Source organism: Podarcis raffonei, chromosome 1 (assembly GCF_027172205.1).
Source record: "Podarcis raffonei isolate rPodRaf1 chromosome 1, rPodRaf1.pri, whole genome shotgun sequence".
Classification (NCBI taxonomy): domain Eukaryota; kingdom Metazoa; phylum Chordata; class Lepidosauria; order Squamata; family Lacertidae; genus Podarcis; species Podarcis raffonei.
The window spans coordinates 40758918-40783382 of NC_070602.1; the positions used below are offsets into that span (position 1 = coordinate 40758918).

General features: G+C 41.1%; 2 protein-coding genes and 1 long non-coding RNA gene across 4 annotated transcripts in view; 1 reads left to right on the forward strand and 2 right to left on the reverse strand.

Moving 5' to 3' along the window:
* Positions 1-11570, reverse strand: part of FMN1 (formin 1) — a 110279-nt gene extending 98709 nt beyond the window's left edge. The window contains exons 1-2 of the mRNA XM_053381935.1: positions 9529-11570; positions 7898-8015 (exon numbers count right to left, since the gene is read on the reverse strand). Coding sequence (XP_053237910.1) covers positions 7898-8015; positions 9529-11124 — 1714 coding nt within the window. The 5' untranslated portion in view covers positions 11125-11570. The remainder of the gene's footprint in view (positions 1-7897; positions 8016-9528) is intronic.
* On the forward strand, positions 1411-23056 carry LOC128410552 (uncharacterized). Of its 2 annotated transcripts, none has more exons than XR_008329537.1 (5): positions 1411-1568; positions 9984-10186; positions 11564-12011; positions 12241-12320; positions 22637-23056. It is a non-coding gene; the product is annotated as an uncharacterized LOC128410552 (long non-coding RNA). The 2 variants fall into 2 exon arrangements; XR_008329536.1 differs by lacking the exon at positions 1411-1568 and adding an exon at positions 4103-4310.
* LOC128410551 (formin-1-like) overlaps positions 16166-24465 on the reverse strand; it is a 40315-nt gene continuing 32015 nt past the window's right edge. The window contains exons 3-4 of the mRNA XM_053381949.1: positions 18172-18350; positions 16166-16842 (exon numbers count right to left, since the gene is read on the reverse strand). Coding sequence (XP_053237924.1) covers positions 16840-16842; positions 18172-18350 — 182 coding nt within the window. The 3' untranslated portion in view covers positions 16166-16839. The remainder of the gene's footprint in view (positions 16843-18171; positions 18351-24465) is intronic.

Consider the following 24465-nt stretch of genomic DNA (forward strand, 5'->3'; position numbering starts at 1 on the left):
GCTTTTTGAAAGGAGTCAGGGATATGGATTGCCATTAAAGAGGGAATTCTATCACTGAAGTGCCATGACCAAAAATGCCCTTGGTGTGGCACTAGTAGCCTGGCCACAGAAGCTGGCAGCAACGTCATAATAATAACCTTCATCTTGCATAATAAGGAGCAGACATGGGGAGGGAAGAGGTAACCAGCACGTAAGAGTTTTTAAAATACAAATACTCGCAAGCAAATGCCTCAACAAACCAATGAGATCCATAGCAGATCACATAACACGTACAAACAAAAGTTTTAAAATGTTGGTAGCTGCGTGCATTGCAATTTATGCTGTGTAATGTCTGGGTCAACTGATGGTGTGTATATGTGTGTGTGATATATATCTCATAAGCACACTTATTGGCACCTTGATGTTTATACCTAATACCCTCCAGGAAAAACTGGAAAAGAACAGGTTAATTAGTTAATTATTTCTACAGTAAAAGAAGCTTTGCATGGAAAAGATGCAAAGTTACTTTTGCATAAATGTGGCTAAAGCAGAGTAAACATTCATTCACCATAGTAGCTATCTAGCTGACCTTCCCCACGGCTGCAACAAGTAGAGCTACATGTACAATGCGTTCATTTTACAGAGGGCATTAATAACTTCACCGGTGGCTCATGTGCTCTCGGTAAGGATGTAATGAAAACACCACAGCTGGGCATAGCACCTTGGTTTCTGTCTGAGTCAATATCTTGCTGTCTCCTTGTTTACAGGGGAAAAATATATTCAGCTGCCAGATCACATGCTACTTTAATTATCCTGTTTCAGTGCCAAACATTCAAGATTACAGTACAGCAAATAATTACCACCCAGCTGGCAAACATTTAACAAGGTTAAATAGGCATGTCATTTACATGTTTCACACTCCTGTCACCTATTTCAAACAGAGGAGCGGTAATAATGGAACACCTACTTTGTTCCATAAAATCTAATCCTAATAATCCTATAAGACACATTCAGTTTAGGCATAAGCATGTTTTAGAGAATAAGGAATGTGTCATAGGCTCACATACATTTTTTACACCTTCCAAACACAGATTGGTTTTGTTCAGTACAAACCACAGTTTCCCATTACATGCACACCAACAAACTATGGCTTGCACTTGCTCTACCCAGAATCAAACAAGAAATCACAATTCTGACGTGTTACCATCATCATCATCATTTCAGTTTATGAGGTCATCCAAGTAATTCTGCATGATTTCCTAATAATATTTGCAATGCCTCCTAGTTTGGTGCCATCTGAAATACCATAAGCAAATTCCTACCACCTCCCCTAGATTACTAATAAAAATAGCAAATCTGAGGAACTTTATCAAGAAGCTTTCCCTTAACAAAATCCTTTGACTACTTCTCTTGAATTAGTGCCTTGCTTTAACAAAGCTACACCACACACAAAGTAATAAAACAGTATTCCGATGGCTCTTTTAAAATTTGAAACAGTGCTTCAGAAAGGGGGCAACTGAAACTGGAGAACTGCATAGGGGCTACTTATCCTCTTCATTCCTCACTTTAGAAAGTGCTGCCAGTGTGTCGTAAGTTTGCCTGTAAAGTGTACTGGATTCCTTGTCTATATTACAATCTGGTTATTGATACCTATATTTCCTAGCTTGACCTAGAAAGTGTTCTATGCTGCTGTTTGGGGGTGGGTTTGCTCGATTCCCAAGGATGAAGCCTCATATTACTTTGGGACATATAACACCGATTCTGGCCTGACTGCACTAGTTGCCAATTACAGTGGTACCTCTGGTTACGAACTTAATTCGTTCCGGAGGTGCGTTCTTATCCTGAAACTGTTCTTAACCTGAGGTACCACTTTAGCTAATGGGGCCTCCCGCCATCACCATGCCGCCACCACGCGATTTCTGTTCTCATCCTGAGGTAAAGTTCTTAACCCGAGGTACTACTTCCAGGTTAGCGGAGTCTGTAACACGAAGTGTTTGTAACCCGAGGTACCACTGTAGTTTCTGGGCCCAATTCAAAGTACTAGTTTTGATATATAAAGCCTTAAACAGCTCAGAATTGCAGACCCCATATGAACTGACCCAGACCCTTCAGTCATCATCTGAGGCCCTTCTTCATGTGGCCCCTCCATGAGATCCAGGGATGGCAACATAAGGACAGGCCTTTTTATGCAGTGGCTGCCTGTTGGTGGACAGTTCTGTCCAGGGAGGTTCATCTGGCACCATCATTATACATATCTTTAGGCGCTACGCAAAAGCTTTCCTCTATAACCAGGCCTTTCACCTTTAAATATCTGTGGCCTTTTAGAAGTGGGTGGGATGTTTTTAATATTATTACACGTCGTCTCCCAATCTTCACAGTTTCAGGTGCTTACCCAGGGTCTGTGTTTACTTTTGGGAAATAAGGCACAGCAGAGACTGTGGTGTCTTTATGATATATGGTTTATATAGGAAGGGGGGAGGGGTCCCCCAGCATTATACTTGAAGAGGGTCTTGGCTCCTCCATAAACCACATTGTGAGTTATGAGGGGCCAATTCAAAACACAGCTGAAATATATTTTTCTGTTATATACAATTCTATTCTCAATATTTTATTTAAGGCCCTTTTGGTCTAATAAGAGGTTTCTCATTCACAACCTTGCTTCTCTTTCTCACACTGGCATAAAAATAGTGTTTATAGCGTCAAAGACTGTTGCCATGGAAATTGAGGTGCCATAGAAACAGCATGACTTTGCTGCAGGATGAAGTAACTTAAAAAGGCAATGAAGAAGCAGGGACTTGTCAATATACACAATTAATCAGGAAAATGCTACATAAAAGAACAAATGTGTCATGAATTCTATCTCAGTAAGATTATTTCCAACATTATCATCCAGTCAAGGGAAATTGCTACTTTTCTCATTTTTAATATAAGCTTTTTAAATGAAAATGTTTTTACAAATTAGAACCACTGCTTTTGTAGCAAAACCCACCCCAAAAGACCCTCCCCGCACAAATAGATATGAAAGCCTTTCAGTAGACTTGGAACATGACAATACCATCATCATTTATTGTTGACTCAAAACTACTTGATCATACTGTAGTATCATAAACATAACAGTGAAATAAAACATTCAATATTTTCACACTACCAGATAACATAAGTGAAACAATGGTACACAAATTCTAACACCCTTAGATTTCACTGTCAGTTTGCAAGTCTATGATGCCTCCTACTACACATTTTTGGGGATCAATTTGATCATTTAGTAAACTTTCTGATGAGAGAACACGAACTTAGTTTAGCCAACACCTTTGATCGATGTTTAGGATGATATGTAATTATGGCATCTGGCTTGCATAATGGATTTCTTCCTGCATTATCAGGACTTCCCATTCTGCTCTTTCCTGCTGCAGACACTCCAGAGCAGATTTGGGAGCACTGCTTCCTCCCACCAGGGGAAAGGCAGGAGCAAGAGTGCTGAAGTGAGCACCCATCGCATATTTAGAGGGACCACTCCCTGCTTGCTGTCCCCTCCCAAGCTTGTCAATGCCACCAGGCCATGGCAACCAAAATCAAGATAATGGAAACAACACGAGTTCTATACCAACAACACCAAAATGCCCACCTCTGGGAAGCACGGCCCTTCCATTCAAAGGATTTATAAACAATATCAAATACATTAGGAACTGGGGGCTAGAGCAGCTTAGGAAAACAGCACAATCCTGTTTACAACCCGAGATGTGGCGAGGGAAAGAGAACAAAGGAGCTCTGTATGTGCCAGACAAGAGCTCAATGGCTCACTAAGGAAAAGCAGATTCAGTCATCACAATGGAGAAAAAGCACACAAAACCTACTGAACACTGTCTAAAAAACAAAACAAAAAACCCTGAAATTATTATTTTTTCTTCTTTATTTGTTTCTGTGGGTCAATGGCCCCTGATAGAAAACTCTTGCCCTAGAAAGTGCCTTTGGGAAGAAACTCAGGATGAATTCCTTGGGACAAACGCTCAAAGAAATGTTAACTGACTCTAACCCACCTTGAATGGGAGGACTCTGCCTACTACCGGTACCTTGCTGCCTCAGATTGAGACTTCTGCTTCCCATACTTCTGACCCCTTCAACCCTCTATGCTGTCATGGAACCTTCTGCCTGACTTTGATGTCACACTTTCATCTGAGCCCTCTGATCCAGTGCCTAACCTCCATCCCATCTGTGACATCATCTACCGTCCTTCTGAACTTCATACATGCATGCTTGAAACGGACCCCTAATGCTAGGCTAAAGCCTGACACACAGGCTGGGCCTCCCTTAAGCTAGCCTCTAGACCATGGGTAGGCAAACTAAGGCCTGGGGCCGGATGCAGCCCAATTGCCTTCTAAATCCGACCCGCAGACGGTCCGGGAATCAGCGTGTTTTGATATGAGTAGAATGTGTTCTTTTATTTAAAATGCATCTCTGGGTTATTTGTGGGGCATAGGAATTCATTCATTATTTTTTTCAAAATATAGTCTGGCCCCCCACAAGGTCTGAGGGACAGTGGACCGGCTCCCTGCTGAAAAAGTTTGCTGACCCCTGCTCTAGACACAGAAGCCGCATAATTATATCTACATTATTGTCTGGCCGTAGCTGCTTGTGTAGGTTAGGAAAGTGTTAGAAATGAGTATTATCAGTCATTTCCAGATGACCTGTTTTTTGAACATACGTTGTGGTTTGTTTGCAAGGAAGTTAGACAGTGTTGCTTCAAGGTTTACAGTGCATTTTCCCATCACTTTCCTTACTGCAAAAAAGTCTAGTTTCGGGGAGAAGCAGGCATGTTGTGCAAGGGATTCAAATCAACTTTAATTGCACAACCTGAATCACATAGTCAGTACTGTATGTGATCGAATCCCACCCAAAAATAGGTATAGTCAGTGAGCATTATTTATGGCCAAGGGAAATATATTGCACACGAAGAGAAAAGGCTGTCATTAAACATTATTTTGAATACAGTCAGTGAAAGGAAGCACATCTCACATTCTCTTAGCAAGAGGAAAGACCTGTTTGGCAACTTTTGGCATCTATAACCCAATGAACAATGAAACAAGAAATCATGGCAGATTTGAGCACAACCATGTGTAGCTACATTGTGATAGCATCACTGATTCTAATGGGAATGAGGAGAATTCTTTGTTTATCGGATCTTCTGGATCAGCTTCAAGGGTAATTATACAGCAGTGAGAAGGTATCAAAAAGCCTCTTGTATGAAGAGCATGAAAGTAAAGTTTATACATGCTCCACCTAACTCATCTGAATATGGTACTTCTGTCCTGTTACGTCTTAGTCACGGCTAAATTCCCATCTCTTTCAGTCACTGAATGAGTAATGACATTACTTCAGAATCCAAGCGCTGAGCAAATTACAATACATTTGGTATGGTGATAATTTCCACTCAAATCGCTGCACCAACAGCTGGCAGCACTGTAGACAAGATCTACAGTGTTCCACTTTTCTCACAACAATAGGCATATATATTATTTTTAAATAGGAAAGTTAAGGGAAAGAATATTAAGAAAAGAAATAAAATGCCTTAATGAAAAATGTGGTGTTTTTTAAAGTCTGTGCTTCCATCCCACCCACAAGCAACAAACACAGCAGGTGGGCAGCAGCACAGCTGTAAAGGCAACCCATTCAGGCTACTATTTAAAGGTAAAGGTACCCCTGACCATTAGGTTCAGTCGCGGATGACTCTGGGGTTGCGCGCTCATCTCGTTTTACTGGCCAAGGGAGCCGGCGTTTGTCCACAGACTTCCGGTTCATGTGGCCAGCATGACTAAGCCGCTTCTGGCAAACCATTTAGCAAGGACAATTTCTCTCACAGTGGTCTCTCACAACTTCTGCCACCATCAGTCAAGGAATGGTAGAAACTGGGCCTTGCCCTCCTCTTACCATGACCCCTCTCCTATGGTAGTCATCACAAAAGATGGAACCATATTGTGATGAGAGAAAATGTAGAAGAAAAACATGCACCAGGTAGGTCCCTATGTACTGCTTCATTCCTAGCCTTATTATTATTATTATTATTATTATTATTATTATTATACCATTCTTCATCTGAGGGCCAGTGTAAAAACAGAAAAATACATAACATAATAACAAACAAAACAACACCCTGCCCCAAATTTAAAAGTCCATAGACGGTTAATTTGCCAAAGGCCTGATAATGCCATAGGGCACTTAGGAGGAAACATAAATAGCCTATAAACAGAGAACAGAACAATTAATATTATTCCTTCTACATTTTAACTCCCCCTCCGTCTCTCAAACACTATTGAGGAATCTATGACGGTATCAAAACTGAAGTAGCAATTCGCTTTAACATGATCCTGACATCCCACATTTAAAAGCCTTTGCAAAAGATCATTCCCACACCAACTTGTATTTAGCATAATACAAACACATACTATTAAGAAGTAAGCTGCTAATAGGAAGGTTTGGCACAGAGATTGCCATAATTGCACTTTATATGAGCAGAGAGCAAATATGGCTTTATTCCTGTTTGAAGGTTTATATTAACATGCCTTTGGATATATATGGTCGGACACAGTGGATTATTTCAACCTATTTATTTATTTATTTATTTTTAAAATCTATTTTCCCTACTTTATTTTTTTTTTTTTACCTCTGTTGAAATACCCCAGCTGGTTTGCCAATTTAGATGCCAGGCAAGTTGTGTAATCATGTTTTTGGCAATGGAGATATGTGTATGTATGGTATATACAGTAACAGCATGCAAAACAAAATTAGAATCAGTTACTGTAAACCCTAACCAAAGCAGAATCTAAAACAGACCAAAATGGCACTTCTGTTGAAGAGTTTCAGGGATGAATAGCTATGTCTACATGGGATAATTTGTAAAACTCTCTAGCAAGGCAATGATGGGACTACTTCAAAATGTTTTAAAGGGAGCTTGCACATGAATGCAGAATTGTTAAATTAGCTTGGGGTACTTTTTGCTGTGTAGATTGCCTACCTATTGCCATAAAATGCTTTTTAAAATCTGAATGACACAGTCAGTTACACTGAACATTCCTTTTCCTAATTAATCCATGAGTGCTTTAGTTGGGATCTCGGCACTGCAGGGGGTTGAACTAGATGACCCTCAGGGGTCTTACAACTCTACTCTTATTATTGACTTCTTTCCAGTAGCACCTTAAAGACCAACTAAGTTAGTTCTTGGTATGAGCTTTCGTGTGCATGCACACTTCTTCAGATACACCTGAAGAGCACCTGTTGTATCTGAAGAAGTGTGCATGCACACGAAAGCTCATACCAAGAACTAACTTAGTTGGTCTTTAAGGTGCTACTGGAAAGAAAAAAAATTTTTTGTTTTGACTATGGCAGACCAACACGGCTACCTTTCTGTAACTGATTATTGACTTCTGTTATCAATACTGAAGAAACATCAAAGAAGGATATTTTCCCCTGCACTGAGGTAATGGGTTGTATTCAACTACTGGTAAGTCCTATTCAGACCAGACCCATTAAATTAATTAACCTGACTTAGTCACGATAATTAACTTCAATTGGTCTAATCTGAATGGAGCTAGTATTGAATGCCACCCATGACATGTGTAAGGAAAACAGGTATTATTACATTGTGAGTATAGTATTCATTTTACCACACTCATGTTGGCTGGGAAGCTTCTATACTAGTATAGCTGTGTCAGTCTGGATGGACCAGGCTATGCATACACCTGTTGAAAAGCTACCTGTAACAAAATTCCTACATGTCAGCCTTTGAAAACTAATTACAGCACCAGACACAAAGCAATCAACTTTTTCTTTTGAGTACAATGTAACTATTGTGAAAGAGCCAGTGCTAGAAACTGGATAACAGGTTCAGGTGGTGGTGTTGTTTTTTAAATAGACATTTTATTACCTGCTTCTGTATATTTTAATCCTACTTTCTCTTCTTCATCCTTTGCTTTGGGTGGTGGCCAGACAGTCTGCAGTCTACCGGGAGTCTTGTCATCCTGATCGGAAAGTACTGCATCAGTCTAATAAAACAAAAAATATTTTAAGAAATATTAACATATGAAGGCACATGGCATTGAAAACTGCTTGTTTATAAATGTTAACAAACAAACAAACCCAACAGCCTTTCCACCTTTCTTTTTGCTTAATATCCAGTCAAAAATAAGTAGTGGGGAAATGTGAGAGCTTGCTCACAATTTTGCGACATTTTAGCTAGTTCAATATACTACATTCTGGATTTTTTTCTGACTACCTGCAATTTTTGTTTGTTTGTTCACATACGTAATAATGACTGAATGCTCTGATGTGCAACAGAGGTCAATAAAGGCATGGGTTTTTCCATTACCTTTATTGTCGGGGGAAATCCATGGGCACTCCCCGCTGCACACTTGAAACAACCCACCAGTATTAAAGTGTATGCTCTTAATTCACTGTGACACCAGTTTCAGTGGTTAGAGTGACCAGTTAAGGCTGGGGAGGTTTAGTTTCAAATATCCATGCTGCCAATAAACTCAGTAGGTGACCTTGAGCCAGCAACTACCTTAGCCTAACCTACTTCACAGGATTTTTGTGAGGATAAAAATGTACACAGCCCTGAGCTTTCTTTTTTGGGGGGTGGGGGGAGGAAGGCAGGATTGGAATGCTGTTTTGATGCCATGTGTGGCTGGCAGACTGCTGGCTTGGAACTCCAGAACCACAACCCAAATGTCAGATCAGCCACAGACTCAATACCTTCTGGCAAATTAGGGAGAAATCCAAACCAGCACTCCTTATATTGGCAGGGCTTTATGGAATGGTGGGACCACTGCAGCACCTGTAGCCCTGCTGTGCATAGTGATTGGCAGAACACGGGAAGATCAGGCAGATCCCTGCACCAGTCTATATAGCTGGTGCAGTGACTGGGCCTAAACTGGGTCTGATGCTGCATGGATGGCTCAGAATCCAATGGATTCCAGAGGAGCTCAGGACTCCCCACCCATATAAAATCCAGCTCTATGGGTTTCCAAGTGACGGTACATTCAGTGGGTAGAAGGGGGCTCTGTGTCAGCAGAGTGGCGAGACTCTGCAGGCGGCAGGAAGCAAATGGAGGCCTGCAGGGCTAGCAGAGAGACACTTCTACACTCATTCCTGCCAGCCACTCAAAAAGGGTGTGTTGATTGCTCTGCTAATCATCTCTCAACTTCAGTACATTTCTGAAATGGGAAATTTTCTGACAATTTCAGTGTGTTGTTATGAGGTTAGACAACCCATATTGTGTTATCATATTTTGCATGGTAAAGGGACTATGAAATTTATAAATAATAACCCACATTTCAACAATACCGTTCTGAATGCACAGAATTCACCAATGCAGCTTAGTATTGTGACGCTGGGTGCTGTCAAAACAGGCATCCCAGTCTCAAAATGGTAATGCTACGCTTGGGTCTTTTCTGTCCAAAATAAGCATTTGCCATACGTATTTTAGATCACACCTATCTATTTACCCAATTAGTATTTTGCATTAGCCCTAGCATACAAGAGTATTAATCAACCTACTGGTTTTGTGTCAGTTGCTCCATCACCTTTAGACCTTTCAAATACTGCCTTCAGTGATTCTTTTTCATGTCTCATTTTGCGTTTTATCGCTTCTAGCTCTGAAGTATCAGCAGTTGTCTCTTTTTTGGGAGGGCGTGTAAATAAAGCTTTAAATGCATCCAATGCAGATTCAGCGGGACTTGGTTTTGCCTCTTCAGAGGTGGAGGATGCTTTTCTCACAGAAGATTTGCTTTCTTGGCCATTCTCGCCGATGCCAGAATCAGTGGACACCTCACCAGAATCTTTTTCTTCATTTTTAGGCCCTAAGAGATGAGAGAGTTGTTCTAGAAAGGTAGGGGCCGCTTTGGGCTCTGCTGGTTTCCTCTTAGTTAACTGATCAGGTGCAATACTGGACTTTTTAACAGGCTGTTTTAATTTAAGCATAGCCAAGTCGCTGTCTTTCTGTTTGATTTCAGTGACAGTTTCCTCCTGATCTGAAGAGAAACCTTTCTTCCGTACACGTAACCCACTGAAAAAAGCAGGAAGCTGAAAGGTCTTCTCATTCAAAGATGGTTTTTGGATGGGTGCCGTGCTGGAATTGCTTGCAAGAGGTCCTTGCTCATCTGCAAACCCCTGAGTATCTTCTCCTGTGAGAGACAGGCCTGTATGGTTCTCATTGGTCAGTGCTGCAGTTTCAGTTTCTGAACAAATTTCATGTATTGTATCATCCATTACTGTTGAATGAAGCTGAGAACTTGGTAGAATCTGCTCTGTTTCACCTCCATTTATAGTACCATCTATTTCTCTATATCCTTCTGTTTCTGGCTCTTCTTTATTTTGGTCATTATCCTCCAAAGACACAGTACTATTTAAAACAGATCTGTTTGCTATATTTTCGTCACTGTTAAGATCTGTAGGCTCATTGTCTGATTCTGTGTCACTTGTTGCATGAACCAAAGTACCCTGAATAAGAATGGCATCCTTGTCATTTTGTTTGTCAAATTCAGACAAAAGAGAGTGTTGAGAATCTGAATGGGAAAGATAGGGATCATTCTGCTCCTGCAGTTCCAAGTCATCTGGGCCGTAAGTGTCAGGCTCATAGTCATCTGGGACAATGGTAGTGTCTACAAAGTCAGCAGGTGTGCTGCCGTAGACTTCATAATCAACATGGTTGCTAATATCAACTTCAAAGTTACCCAGGGCAGCATCAGCATCAAAGTCAGTTGGCACCCAGGCACCCACTCCTGAGTCAACTGGGGCAGTGGCATCAGCCTCGAGGGCAAACATGTTGCAAGTACTGGATTCTGAAATTTCATAAGCATTGTTTGGGCTTTCAGCCTGTGGTATTTCTGAAAGTTGATGATCTCCATCCAGATAATCATCTCCATTGATTCTGTTCCTCACTTCCTGGTTGTCAGCATGGCTACTGATATCATTGACATTTCGAAATCCTTTAAGAACAGCTTGTTCTTTTGAAGTCCCTGGTTGCAGTTTAGCCGTAAATCCAAAAAGGGCTTTCATAGAAAATTTTGTGTAGAGAGTTGGGCCTGGTTCAGGTTCGGTTGCCCCCTCTAGACTGGAGAGCTCATTATGGTCTGAAGTCTGATTTGCTTCCATGTTGGGCAAATCACATTAGTACTTATTATATTCCCAGAAGATATCAGTTCGTTTCTATATGATTACTCCCAGGAAACATCTTTCATTCAGTCTATTACATTAAAACACCACAGAGAGAGGCAGTTTTTCACCAGATCACACACTGCTCTTTCTAACAATGATCTGAAATGCACATTCCAGCCAAACTTTACAACTTGAACAGAGGCTAAACGGGAAGATTTTGCATCGTGTTGCATACCATAAAAACTTCCCAGCAGCGTCACAACTTATTATTTACACAATGGGCCTATTTTTTTGTCAACGCAAATCTGCTACAAACTCCACCGCCTGTTGCACTAAGGCTTACTGTTCTTTTCTGCTACACTCAGCCTTTTTACTGAATAGAAATAGCAGTTAACAAGACAGATCTCTTTCTCTCATTCTCACTCTCTCTCAACAGAACAGCTGGTACTTGCAGTTTGCTACTTCCTCATGCCGGCCCGAGAATCAAGGGAAAAAATCGTCAGCAGAAAAACTCCTCAAAAGTTTCTTGAAAGGCACCCCATGGTGGTCAAAAGCTGCTTTGAGCAAAGTCGTCGAAGGAAGGCAAGATCAGAAAGCTGGAAAATCCCAAGCAGAAAGAAATGTTTCCAAATCTTCACACACACACACAAACGAGCCTTCTTTTAACTTCTGGAGATTCCTAGTTGCTGAGAAGTCCCAGTTAACGTTGGTGCCCTTGAAGCTGAATAATCATAATAAAAAAAAAAGAAAGCACCACTCTTCCGCTTTTGCTTCAGGTTTCTGTCTGGAATGCAGATTCCAGCCAAGGAGCACCAACCAACGAGGCTGGTTTCGTGTTGCTGCGTCTTAAACTCTGCACAGCTCTTTCTGCGGACCATAAACAGGTAAGTTATCAGACAAGGTAACCACACCCACGGATTAAAAACTACCTAGGAGGGCAAGGTAAACAGCCACTGCCCAAAACTCGGCCATTAACTCTGCAAAAGAAGAGAGGGGTGGAAACATGCACGTCCACTGTCTTATCTTCCAAAGCGATTTCTCTTAATTCGTTTTTTTTCTTAATTCCCGGGTTTCTTTGCATCTTAGATCTCTGCACCTATCTTATTTCTTCAGTCTAGGAGAGGGGAAAAAGAAAAGCACACGGGAAGAAGTCCCAGAGGGGGAGCTGGGTTACTCCGCGGCAGCAAAAACAGGTAAGAGCCGGTGACGAAACTAGAAAACTCCAAGTAGAAAACTCTGTGTATAAAAAAGGCTTAGAACCATCGAGTCAAGGTGTAGCTAACTTAGAGGCAAGTTGCTTACAACCTCCTCTCCCCGCCCCCCACCTCAATTCCTTTTCTTGCAAATAGCCTTATTCAGTGTTTTATTTTTTCCCCGGGGGTACTCAAGCGTACACATACCCCCAAAAATTTTGTGAATCATCTAAGTTTGGCCTCACTGAGGGGCAGTATTTCAATATGAGTAGGAAAATGAGAGTACCCCTAAACATTTTTTTTAGAATAAAAAGCACTGGCCTTATTAGATGATTCCTAGCATTTAAAACTGGAAGGCTGAAACCTTCTGCCCACTTTCCTGGGAGTAACCCCCAAGGAACTTGGTGGTATTTACTTCTGAGTAGGTGTGTATAGGATCGCACTGCAAAGGTTTTCAGAACATACTAATCACACCAGATGGGGGTGGTTATTGGTTTGTTGTGTTCTCATTTTGTATTTTTACGTTGTGAACCGCCCTGTGGTCTTCTGATAAAGGGTGGTATACAAATTTAATAAATAATAATGATACTAAAGAAAGCTCACACCAGAAATCTATCTAATCTAGCATCCTAGCTCAGATCCTAGCTGTCCTGAGAATGGGACACAGTTCATGTTTGTGGAACAGAAGATTTCCCTCTTCCCTCTCCGCTCTGATGTGCAAATAAAAACTTTATTGCTCCTTACACGAGCAGAGAGAGCTTAGTAGCAGGTGAGAATGGAGACAGTAGCCCCATGTTTTTCCTCCTTGATTGGTAATCAGAAGTATACTGCCCTTAAATATAGAGCAAGATGAGTTGGGATTCATAACAGACCCTTCTCTGAGGTTACACCTAAGTTATGGAGCTCTCAACCTCTTGTCTCAATAATAATAATAATAATAATAATAATAATAATAATAAATTTTATTCATTCATTCCCCGCCCATCTGGCTGGGTTTCCCCAGCCACTCTGAGAACAGAATATTAATATTAATATTAATATTCTCACCCTCCTCACCTGTTGTGCCAACACTGTTTTTTTCTCATGTAGGTATTGAATTTGACAGGCTGAAGCTTTCAGTTTGTGTGTTGTTCATTTTCTAACCATTTTATTGTTTTTTCTTGGGCTGGGTAACTGGGAGGGATTTCTTCGTTTTACAATTGTTATTAAATTTCCCTGAGTACTTAGTACACAATGGAAGAATAGTATATAAATCTTCGGAAATGAATAACTGAAACAAACATGGTTTTGGCAATAAATTTCATCAGTTGGTCACACTAAGTGAAGTGCTTCCTCCTCTTTGACCTGCAGCTTTGCCAGCCAGTTATACTTAGTAGCCCTGGTCTGTTCAGGTATCATTCAGGTTATTAAAAGCATACCCATTTATAACAGGAAAACTTCCAGGCTTGCTCATTTCAGCATGGTGCTTTCAATCTAAACAGGTCTGAAAGACCTTTTTATTTAATTTACACTCTCCGGGCCTCAACTGCTAGCTTTCCAGATGACTGATGCAGTTCTTAAGTTGTTGGAGGGGGACATAGGGAGATCCCTAATGAAATCCACCCTGTAACTCCTCCAGTGACAGCCTTCTAAAAGCAGTTGGCTAAGGGGACTACAGTGGTACCTCGGGTTAAGTACTTAATTCGTTCCGGAAGTTCCGTTCTTAACCTGAAGCACCACTTTGGCTAATGGGGCCTCCTGCTGCCGCCACGCAATTTCTATTCTCATCCTGAAGCAAAGTTCTTAACCCGAGGTACTATTTCTGGGTTAGCGGAGTCTGTAACCTGAAGCATATGTAACCTGAAGCGTATGTAACCCGAGGTACCACTGTATACTTAAAGCCCTGAGTTGCAGATAGTCACTGAGTTTTAAGAAACCACGGAAGAACAAAAGCAGCTTGGATTACACAGTTCTGTGTCAACTTAGATCAGTGGATAAATATTTTCAGGAATATTAGGGCAGTTTGACTGTGTTCTGGCAATCATCTCTCAGCTTAATAAGGCAAGATATGGCTTCATTTGCATATCATGGTAAGCCAAACTATAGCTTACTGGGACCACGCAAACGTGAACACACCTGGCAAGGAACTCCCAGCTCTGTTTTTACAGCAATCCTTGGCTACTACAGCTCATGGTTAGCAAGGCCAGAGCTAAACCACAAGCCTGGGTTTGGTTGACAAACTGAGCCAAAGAAATGTATTTGAAAAGGTTTCCACAGCCCTGTGTTTCGTGGCATGAGAAAATCAACCGTTTGCAGTAGAAAACCATCTCAACTTGGTCTTAAAGGAATGTGTGAAGTGGCCCAGAAGCTTATTTAATAAATAAGAATACAACCAGGCCTTGGACTGACTAATATTCTATGGCCTTTTAAATGGGTGTGAGAGAAGGGGGTTATTGTTTTGTTTTTGTTTAACTGATTATTTTGTGCTTTTATACTGTATCTTTATGTTGTGAAGGGGCCTGAGATCTTTGGATGAAGGGCGGTCTATAAACTTAATAAATAATAAAATAATAAAAATTAGCTGGCAACTGACAGAACCTCTGCTTTCCAAGGTGAATGTTTTCCTGGAGTGGAAATCCTCATTATTATTTTCCCCTCCTGCCATTATGTTCTCTGTACGTGCATAACAATTTCTTACGCTATTTACACTGTAGTGACTGCTTTGCAATTGCAATGACTCTGGTGACTTTATTCATCTGAGGCATGGTCAGCTCATGTTGGCAGGCGGCATACCATCAAAAGGTAGATAATTATAGTGTAATTGTATAATGTGCTTTTATATTTAGAGCACTACTCTGTCTTAAATGGAATAGCCAGGAAGAAGGTAGTAAGTCTTAATTTTTGTTCACTAAACAGGTCACAGCTCTCCATACAGTCAATATTTAAATTCATAATCTACTTTCTGAAATTCCTTTAGCTGAAAATGGAAATATGGAATGCGTATGGAATACCAACTCAATGGATGCTTTGCAACTGTCTTGGGTAAGGAATGGTGGATTTTCCAACGTAGACAACAATGACATTGCAAAGATATAGTTGCCACCACATTTCCTGAAGGAACTGTGACTCAGTTTGGTCAAACCCTCCCATTTCTGTGTCATAATCTTTGAAACTAAACATCAAAGGCTAGGATATAACTATGCTTCAATTATAGCTAAATGCATCCTGTATTCAGAAGGACCAAGTAGTTTAATGTTCAGTTAATAATAGTGAACTCATGTGGTTTGATTTTTCTGTTTGGAAGCAAAATAGGACAACCCCCAAACAGTGGAGTGTTTCCTACATACTCTCCCCAGTATGAAGAACAGAATTTGAAATAAAATAAATGTTTAAAAACAAACCCCAAATGGCCTGACAATAACCTATGAGCTTTTTATGGGTTTAAGTATGCTGCAAGCTGCCCAGAGTGGCTGGGGAAACCCAGCCAGATGGGCAGGGTATAAATAAATTGTTTTAAGTGTATCTGGTTTTGTTTGTGTGTTTTTTAAGTGTTTTAAATTGTTTAATGTGCAAATTGGTGTGACACAGCAGTTTAGAAGGAAAACATAAATTGAAATACAGTCATACCTCAGGATAAATACGCTTCAGGGTTAGTATTTTTGGGTTGTGCTCCGTGGCGACCCGGAAGTAATGGAGTGCATTACTTCTGGGTTTCGCCACTCGCGCATGCGCAGTCAAAATGACGTCACGCACATGCGTGGAAGCAGCGAAACGCCACCCACGCAGTCGCGTCTTACGTTCTGTTCAGGATGCGAACAGGGCTCCAGAACGGATCCTGTTCGCATCCCGAGGTACCACTTAACAACAACTATTATTTTCATATGTGCAGAATCACAGCTTTGGCTGTACAGCCTTATAACCACTAGAGGTTTAAGCTTGCTATAATAATCCGAAACACCAAAGAAGCAAGCAATTTGAAATATAAGCAACAGGACTGTATTAAAGCAGTGACCTGAAGATACATGGTCAACAAGCAACTCTAGAATTACCATAAATCAGAACTTTACATTTTTTTTTTACATCTCTCACTAATTATTTATAAATTTTGCTTCATTTTTGGATCTCTGTTTTGTGGATGTGACACTTCGTGTAAATATCTCTTTCTTTTCCAGGCTCTGCAGGCGCACACATTTAAAAATGCAAAAATAGGCAAAATATTTTAGGTACAGTTTATTGTTTACAGAGTTAATAACAAATAAATTTACAAACAGATTCAATTACAACATGTGGGAACACTGCTAACTGTTGAAAAGGCAGGGCCTATCACTTAATTCTGTGGTGTTATAATGTAAGTAGATGTACAGGTGATTTATCAAAAAGCAATAACTGCTAAATTTCAGAATAGGGTGATAAAATCTTACAGGGTTTGGAAGATTATTCACAGCATCTTTCCACAGATATTGTGTCTTTAAAAGAAACTGATGTATGCAGTGTTTCTAACGGCCTGTGAAATAGCTGCATTACGGATCTGAAGTTGCTATCACTGTAGAAAAATGTTGCACATATTGGACAGTCTGTTATTTTTCTATTTGGAATACACTTTCCCTATCGTAGTACAGTCATACCTTGGAAGTTGAACGGAATCAACTTCCAAAACGTTCAGAAACCAAAGCGTGGCTTCTGATTGGCTGGGAAAGCTCCTGCAGCCAATTAGAAGCTGCGGAAGCCCTGTCAGACATTTGGCTTCCAAAAATAGTTCGCAAACCGGAACACTCACTTCCAGGTTTGCGGTGTTCGGGAGCCAAAAGATTTAAGAACTAAGCTGTTCGAAAACCAAGGTACAACTATTCAAAACCCAGCTATCACTCCTTTCCCTTTAGACCCATCTTTTTATTGTGCATTGTGATGGAGAAAGGCAACTTATGAGTCAGGATTTAGAATGCCTATTTTGTTATTATGGTATGAAGGATTCTTAAATATACAATGAGAGTTTCAGAAATATTACTTATTAAAATAAGATGATGGCAAAATTCCCTAACTTATGTCAACTCGTAGTCTTAATTGGGTGCACATTAAAAGTACAGGACTCCCAAGTGTGAAGACTGTACAAATACAGGTGCATGAGGGGGGAAAGGGGGGGGATGTCATTAAAACAAACATTAAAATAGTTTGTGGTATCTGCTGTTGTTTCACATCAGACACAACAAACTAATTAATAATCAGGGTTTTTTAAAATTTAGCTCGCAACTGCCTACAACGTTAGGAATCACTAGTAATAAAGGAATATCCAATTTAGCCCCAGTTATTCATTTCCACCATTTAACTCATGCGTTAAAATACTAACATAAAAAGCCACTCGTAAAATTATAGCCAAAACTGAACATACAAATTCTAAGTTACTTTATCAAGCAAGTAAACATGCACAAAACAAAAGTTTTCTTAAGGGCATGCATGCAGCAATCTGATTTATTTCTAATCCATTCCTGTAGCTTTGCCAACAGATGTCAACATTGCTCACGTTAGTTCAACTCCGAGCACTGCTGCAGCAGTTGCTGATCATTTGGCTGAAAACTGCTGCATGATAGCATGAAGCTGGCTTCACAATATCAGAATATTAAAGGCTTTATTGCCCGGAACCCAATAATGGTCTGTAAACATCTGAGGTTGTAGCATTGCTGACACTAATCAGGCATAGGCCTGAGCAGTCTCTTGGATAGGAGATTACTGTGAGTCCCGTATTCAGGGTAGAATAGAAGTCTTATAAATTATACATTAAAAAGAAGAGCTAATTAACTATGTCGTTAGTGGACCATTTAATAAACAGCAGTTTGAATCAACAGCAATTAATAAAGTCATTTATAGAACTACTCACATTTAGGTCCAGGCGCAGTGAATTTCTGTCAGCTCTCTCTGACTCACTGAAACAGGTAGATGGATAAGATTCTCCCAACCTGCAACCTAAAACCCAGGCATCGCCATCTTTATTTGTGGCATGTATATTAGCTGCCTGTTCTGAAAAGTCATTCTTCAAAGCAGCATCTGCTGGAATACCTAAATGATTTTAAAGAAGAAAATTATCCCCACTTATGAGAACTGCGGTGTGCCACTTGGAGCTTTACAGTACCACAATGGAAAGAGTACTATGTATTTGGCTTTCATTTGATTGGCAAGATTTCAATAGCCCGTCTTGGGTGTCCCTTTTCTCGCAGCTTCGTCTGAAACAGACTCAAAAGTTCATAGCTCCTTTGGAAAAACTCCCGTGCTCTATACCAAAAACAGATTTCGTAGGCATACCCTGATTACAGATGATCGACTCAACAGGTCTCCCAATCAAACCTGGATTAGAGAACTAGAAAAATGCTTGTCAACAGGTAAGCAGGAGCAGGAATGGAGACAGGGCCTGAGTAGTACCATGATTCTTGCCAGCCCAGAGCATCTTTGTATCCTTTGTACACAGGATTTTTATCTCTTTGGACAGCCAGGTGACCAAGGGTCAGGAGGGAGAGTTTTACCCCCGGTGAAGCATATTCCCATTAGAAGAATGTTACTTGCCTTCATTCACATATGGAAAATAAAACCAAGAGATGTACATGGTAACACTTGTCATATTTAACATGGACCAGACCGTGATGATCCTGATTCCTTGTCTTCCAGCCACATGAAACATATTTAAAGGTAAAGGGACCTCTGACCATTAGGTCCACTCGTGGCCGACTCTGGGGTTGCGGCACTCATCTCGCTTTATTGGCCAAGGGAGCCGGTGTACAGCTTCCGGGTCATGTGGCCAGTATGACTAAGCTGCTTCTGGCAAACCAGAGCAGCGCACGGAAATGCCATTTACCTTCCCGCCAGAGCGGTACCTATTTATCTACTTGCACTTTGATGTGCTTTCGAACTGCTAGGTTGGCAGGAGCAGGGACCGAGCAACGGGAGCTCACCCCGTCGCGGGGATTCGAACTGCCGACCTTCTGATCAGCAAGTCCTAGGCTCCGTGGCTTAACCCACAGCGCCATTACTTTGCTGCTAAGAACTTAATGGGAGAAACTGAGCATCAAGCCCATTCCTATCTAAGGGTCCCCACTGTAAGTTCCTGTCCCACCACAGATTCACTCAATTCATGCACAATATGTGTGAAAAATAATCCATGTGTCGAATGTGGGCAGCTGTGCTACTGGCCCTGCCTCAGCATTTAACAGGTGACTCAGCCCCACCCACCAGTGTCCCTGATCCCACACAGGGTTTTCCGCACCCATTGGGGCCTATTTGAATAGGCTCCTCTGACCTACTCAGATGGTCAGTGTGACTTTGGAGCAGAGCCAGGGGTGCAGCCCCCATTGTCTCTTTAAAAGCATGGAGGGGGACGGTGTGACAAAGAGACAGAAACCAGGAACTGGCTACAAACACATATAAATGGATGCTAAATGCAACAGCATTTAGCACCTGAGCAACTTCCAGTTATTCTTTTACATACCATGCCACAAAACCAGGAGAAAATACAAAAGAAATGGGCTCCGTATATGGAGGTGTACTGCAGTTTTTAAGTAGGGGAGCCACGGGCCACTGCAGCAGTGGAGACTGGCATAGACAGAGTGGATGTGGGGCTGCCATGGGGAAAATATGGTGGACAGACAGAAACAGAGAACAAGAGCATAGTATGAAAGCTGCACAAGATTGAGGGAAAATGAGGTACATGTTTGGATGCACAGATCTTTATATGAGAAGCACACTTGCAGATACGAAGTCCCAAAGGATGGAGTCACATGGAACAGAACGTACCAGATAGAAATATTTATGTGATATCATTAATACTTACAGCTGGCCCTTCACTGAATGTTCCCGGGACTGGTTACATAAAATGTCACACTTTTTAAAACAATACAATACATTAAAAACATTAAAACCACTAAAACTGAACAAAATATCTTAATATTTAAGGAGCTCTTTTGATGTTCTGTGTGTGTGTACACTTTTGGTGCAAAATTGGCTCCTGGCTTAAGAGTTTTGTCTCCCGCATCTAAGAACTAACTTGACTTAAGGATTTTGTGCACTTGCATGAATGCATACAGTAGAAGACTGACAAGTTTTCCAGAATGCCAATAACCATTAGTAGAGGATCAGAGGTCTACAGCAAAGTTGCATTTCTCGCTTTACAAATAGCCTTGTTCAAGCACAACAACAGCAATTTAATCAGACAGAGCCAGTAAAGATTATTGTTAACCTGATTAGGTAACATGGTCGTGTATCAAGGACTTCTGGTATAATGGAGAATGCAACTGTTTTCCAACCATTATCTCCCACGGCCATCTCTCTTTGTCCCGGCTTGGACTTTTGGGAGTAGTTTTAGGAATTGATTGGTCTTAGAAATATATCATACAGTTGAAGGGGTAGGACACTCACTGACAGTGAATGTAGCAAAAACCAGAGACTGTTATGAGTAAGACTGATAAACATCAAATATGTGTTGATTGATGAACATGCTGCTGAGCAAAAACTAGTCAGGTGAAAATGATTCCAAATTCTACAAAATTCCTGCTTAGGCCATGTTCACATAAACAGGAACTTCAGTTTCACGAACTCTTGGCAGTGTAATTTTCTTCAGAACTCTCACTAAAGGCATATTCACATGGCTCTTTGAGTGCATAATATCTATAGCCCCCCCCCTTAAAAATCATTTTGTGGTGATTTTCAACTGCACTGCCACAGGCTTAGCAGACCATGTGACCACCAAGCTGAATTAATATTGGATTTGATTTTGATGTTGATTTGAAACTGGTGAACAACCCAATCACCACATGGTCTTATCAGTTACCTGAGTGGCTCATACAGAAGGACCATGTGGCTCCTGTATAAATAGGTCCCGAGAGAGAAGTAAGGGCTACTGTATAATCCTACTTCCAATCTGTTCATCTGATATCGCAGTACAAGGAAACACTTTCTCATGAGAAATCCAAGTAAGGAAAACCTGAGAACATTTAGCTGCTAATGCCAGGGGGTCTTACACATGGAAACATAAGTGCTACAGCCCCCTTGTTAAATAAAACATACAGGTGTTTCTTGTGTCGGTTCCCCTTGTGAACAAAAGTGCAGTTCAACAGAGTAGCCAAAGCACAAATGAAAATAGAAATCTCGCATGTCTTTATTTCCTAAAATCCCTAAGATCTAGCGCCCTCTAGAGTTCGAAAGATGCAACAATCCCATGCATATAATATAACGACAATATACAAAGAAAGTAAATCAATTAAAACTACAGTATTGTGTTATAGGAACAGAAGGGGAGATGTGGCGAGATAGAATACAGCATCTACGAATGTGACTGGGAAAAATGATTAAATAACAGAATAAGCACAACCCATTTTGTGAAATATTTTTCACATGGAAAGAGGTGATCAAAATCAACAGCATAATCTCATAGCATATTAAACATTCTATATTAGGCACCATCTATAAATGTTATAAAAACTAACATTATGATCCTGGCACACTTAAGTGCTTTTAGGTCTCCTTGATTTTACTAAAGGCTGTTTTAAGTTTTGTACTGAAATCCACAGGGCTTGCAGCACCATCTTATGCTTATGTTTACTCAAAAGCAAGTATGGGCTCAATGGGGCTTACTCTCAGGTAAGTAAATACAGTTGGGTCATGCCCAATATTTTAAGAAGACACTATAATAAAAAAATGTTGATAAAACAGATTTGTTTCCAATAAGAACCAGGCAGTTGCTCATTTAGCAAAGGACCATAATTCTGCTCAGTGAAGATATTTCAACTGCATATTTCAGCTTAGGGCCACACTACACATTGCACTGCAGCTTAGTGTTTCATTTGTGTTTCCAGGATTGCGGACCTGTGAGTACAGGGCAGTATAATACTACTGATACTACTACTAGTAGTAGTATTACTACTAGTGGTGGTGGTAATAACAACAACAACAACAACAACAACAATAATAATAATAATAATAATAATAATAATGCATCCACAGGTGGTCAGGTGAGGAAGATGCAGACAATGTATTTGGTGGTGGTAGGTGGACATAGTGTTTTACCTTACTCCCAGCATCATTTCCCAGTAAAAAGTTGCCCTCCCCACACTACACTTCAGTAAAAATACAAAACAAGAAGTTAGATCAATCACAGATTTCCTGTGCCATGTTACTGGGAATGTGTGGCACGGTTTGTCCTTTAGGATGACCTCGACTTGGAAGATATTCCACAGGCCCTGGCTGCTGCTTCCCAACCCAGCCACTGTCACGTGGAAGAGACATTGTTAGCAAAACCCTTTTAAAGGACTAAACAAGGACAGCAGCAGAATCTTCTTGTTATTTTTTTGCCTTTTCAGATGAAATCTTCTGGAGGACAGATGTGTCACGTTTTACTGCCAGAGGAAGGCAAAGCACATCATCATTTACACACGCAAAAAGGCTTCGTCAGAAGTAGCCCAAATGAATTATGCATCTGGTTTAAAGTAACCTAATGCTTGGTTTTCCAGAATCACTGCGACATTTCCTCAACGAGAGGAATTAAGGCATGCTGTTGTTGTGTGCAACGGTATTTATTAACGAAAAGTTCATAGCATTGAAGAGTGCAATCCAACTGTCGCTGGTTCATCAACTGGGGGGAGGGGGGGTGCTGGCATTAGGATGAGACAGAAGACTCCCAATGCCACCTGAAGTGGAGAAATACTGCCTTAACTGAACACACACGTGTAAATGCCTGGGAAAGGTTCTGCAGGTGGCGTTCCACCCATAGATACCTAAAAATGGGCACCACAAGAGGAGAACTGCGAATACCTAATACCCATGGTCAGCCCACCCACGAGGCAAAGTTATGATCCACAGGGCCTATAAGACAGAGCTATTCCGCCTGGCTTTCAATTTGAACCTAGCCTGATCTTTTATTCCCCTTCCTTCCCTCCCCCTCCCCTTTTTATGAAGATTACCCGCTCTGGGATCCCACAGCTAATTCTCCCCTGGTCTCCTGGCTGGCCCAAATTGGACTAATTTAGCCAGCTAGCCCTGGTGATCATCTAATGTTTATTGGATGGATTTTCCCCCTAAATTGATTTTTGAATTCTGAATTTATTGTTATTCACGTTTTATACTGTATTTTATGCTGTTTTTTCTTGCATCAATTAAGTGTTTTAATTTTGTTGTTAGCTGCCCTGAGCCCGGTTTTCTGAACCAGGAAGGGCAGGGTATAAATAAAAAAATATTATTATTATTATTATTATTATTATTATTATTATTATTTAGCCTCCAAAGAATGCATCGCCCGTTGCCACTGCCATGTGCTCCTTGGAGACCAGATCTGCTTCCAGCTCAGCAGCCCCCTACCCCAATGCTGCCTTGCCGTGGCCTCTCAGAGAATAGGAGGCACTGCTGGTTTCCACCCACCCCTGGGGAAGAGATGGTGGAGGCTGACCTTTGGGGTTTCCTGGACTCTGGACCTGCCCAGCATGATTCAGAGCTGACCCATTCCTCCCTCTTAGTTCCCAATGTAGATCCTTATTCCCTTGTTTCTGGTGGAGATATTCATCCACCCCTTCTTCCCTGGTGGGAGGGTGCACCATTGTACAGGCATGGCAGACATCTAAACCAGGACATGACACAAGTACAGTGGTACCTCGGGTCTGGTTCCAGAAGTCCATTCGAGTTCCAAAACATTCGAAAACTGGAAGCGGAAGCCTCAATATGGAAAACTCAAAATGGAAACCGTGTATCCTGTTCGACTTCTGAGGTGCGCTTGAAAATCGAGGTGTTTACTTCTGGGTTTTCAGTGTTCGAGTTCTGAAATGTTTGACTACAGAGTCGTTCAAAAACTGAGGTACCACTGTAATTCCCCTGCCGTTGACACCAATGCGAAGATGATATACGGTACAGATATTGCTCTCCCGACCTCCCTTGTGTTTTACCCCTTCCTTCATAAGCTGGGTATAGTTTTGATGTTGCAAATGTTCTGAAGAAGTAGCTATCACAGATCCTGCCTCACTCTTCCCCAGAAATGTGACTGTGTATGTTCTGAATGCTTTTATCGTAAGTCTGTGGATCAGATCTGGTGTGAGTCCTTATCTATTAAACTATTTGCCATGAAATCAGTTCGCTTTTAAATGCTTGGTAGTTTAAAATACCAAATGCTATTCATGAGCAGAGTGCCCAGCAGAAAATGATC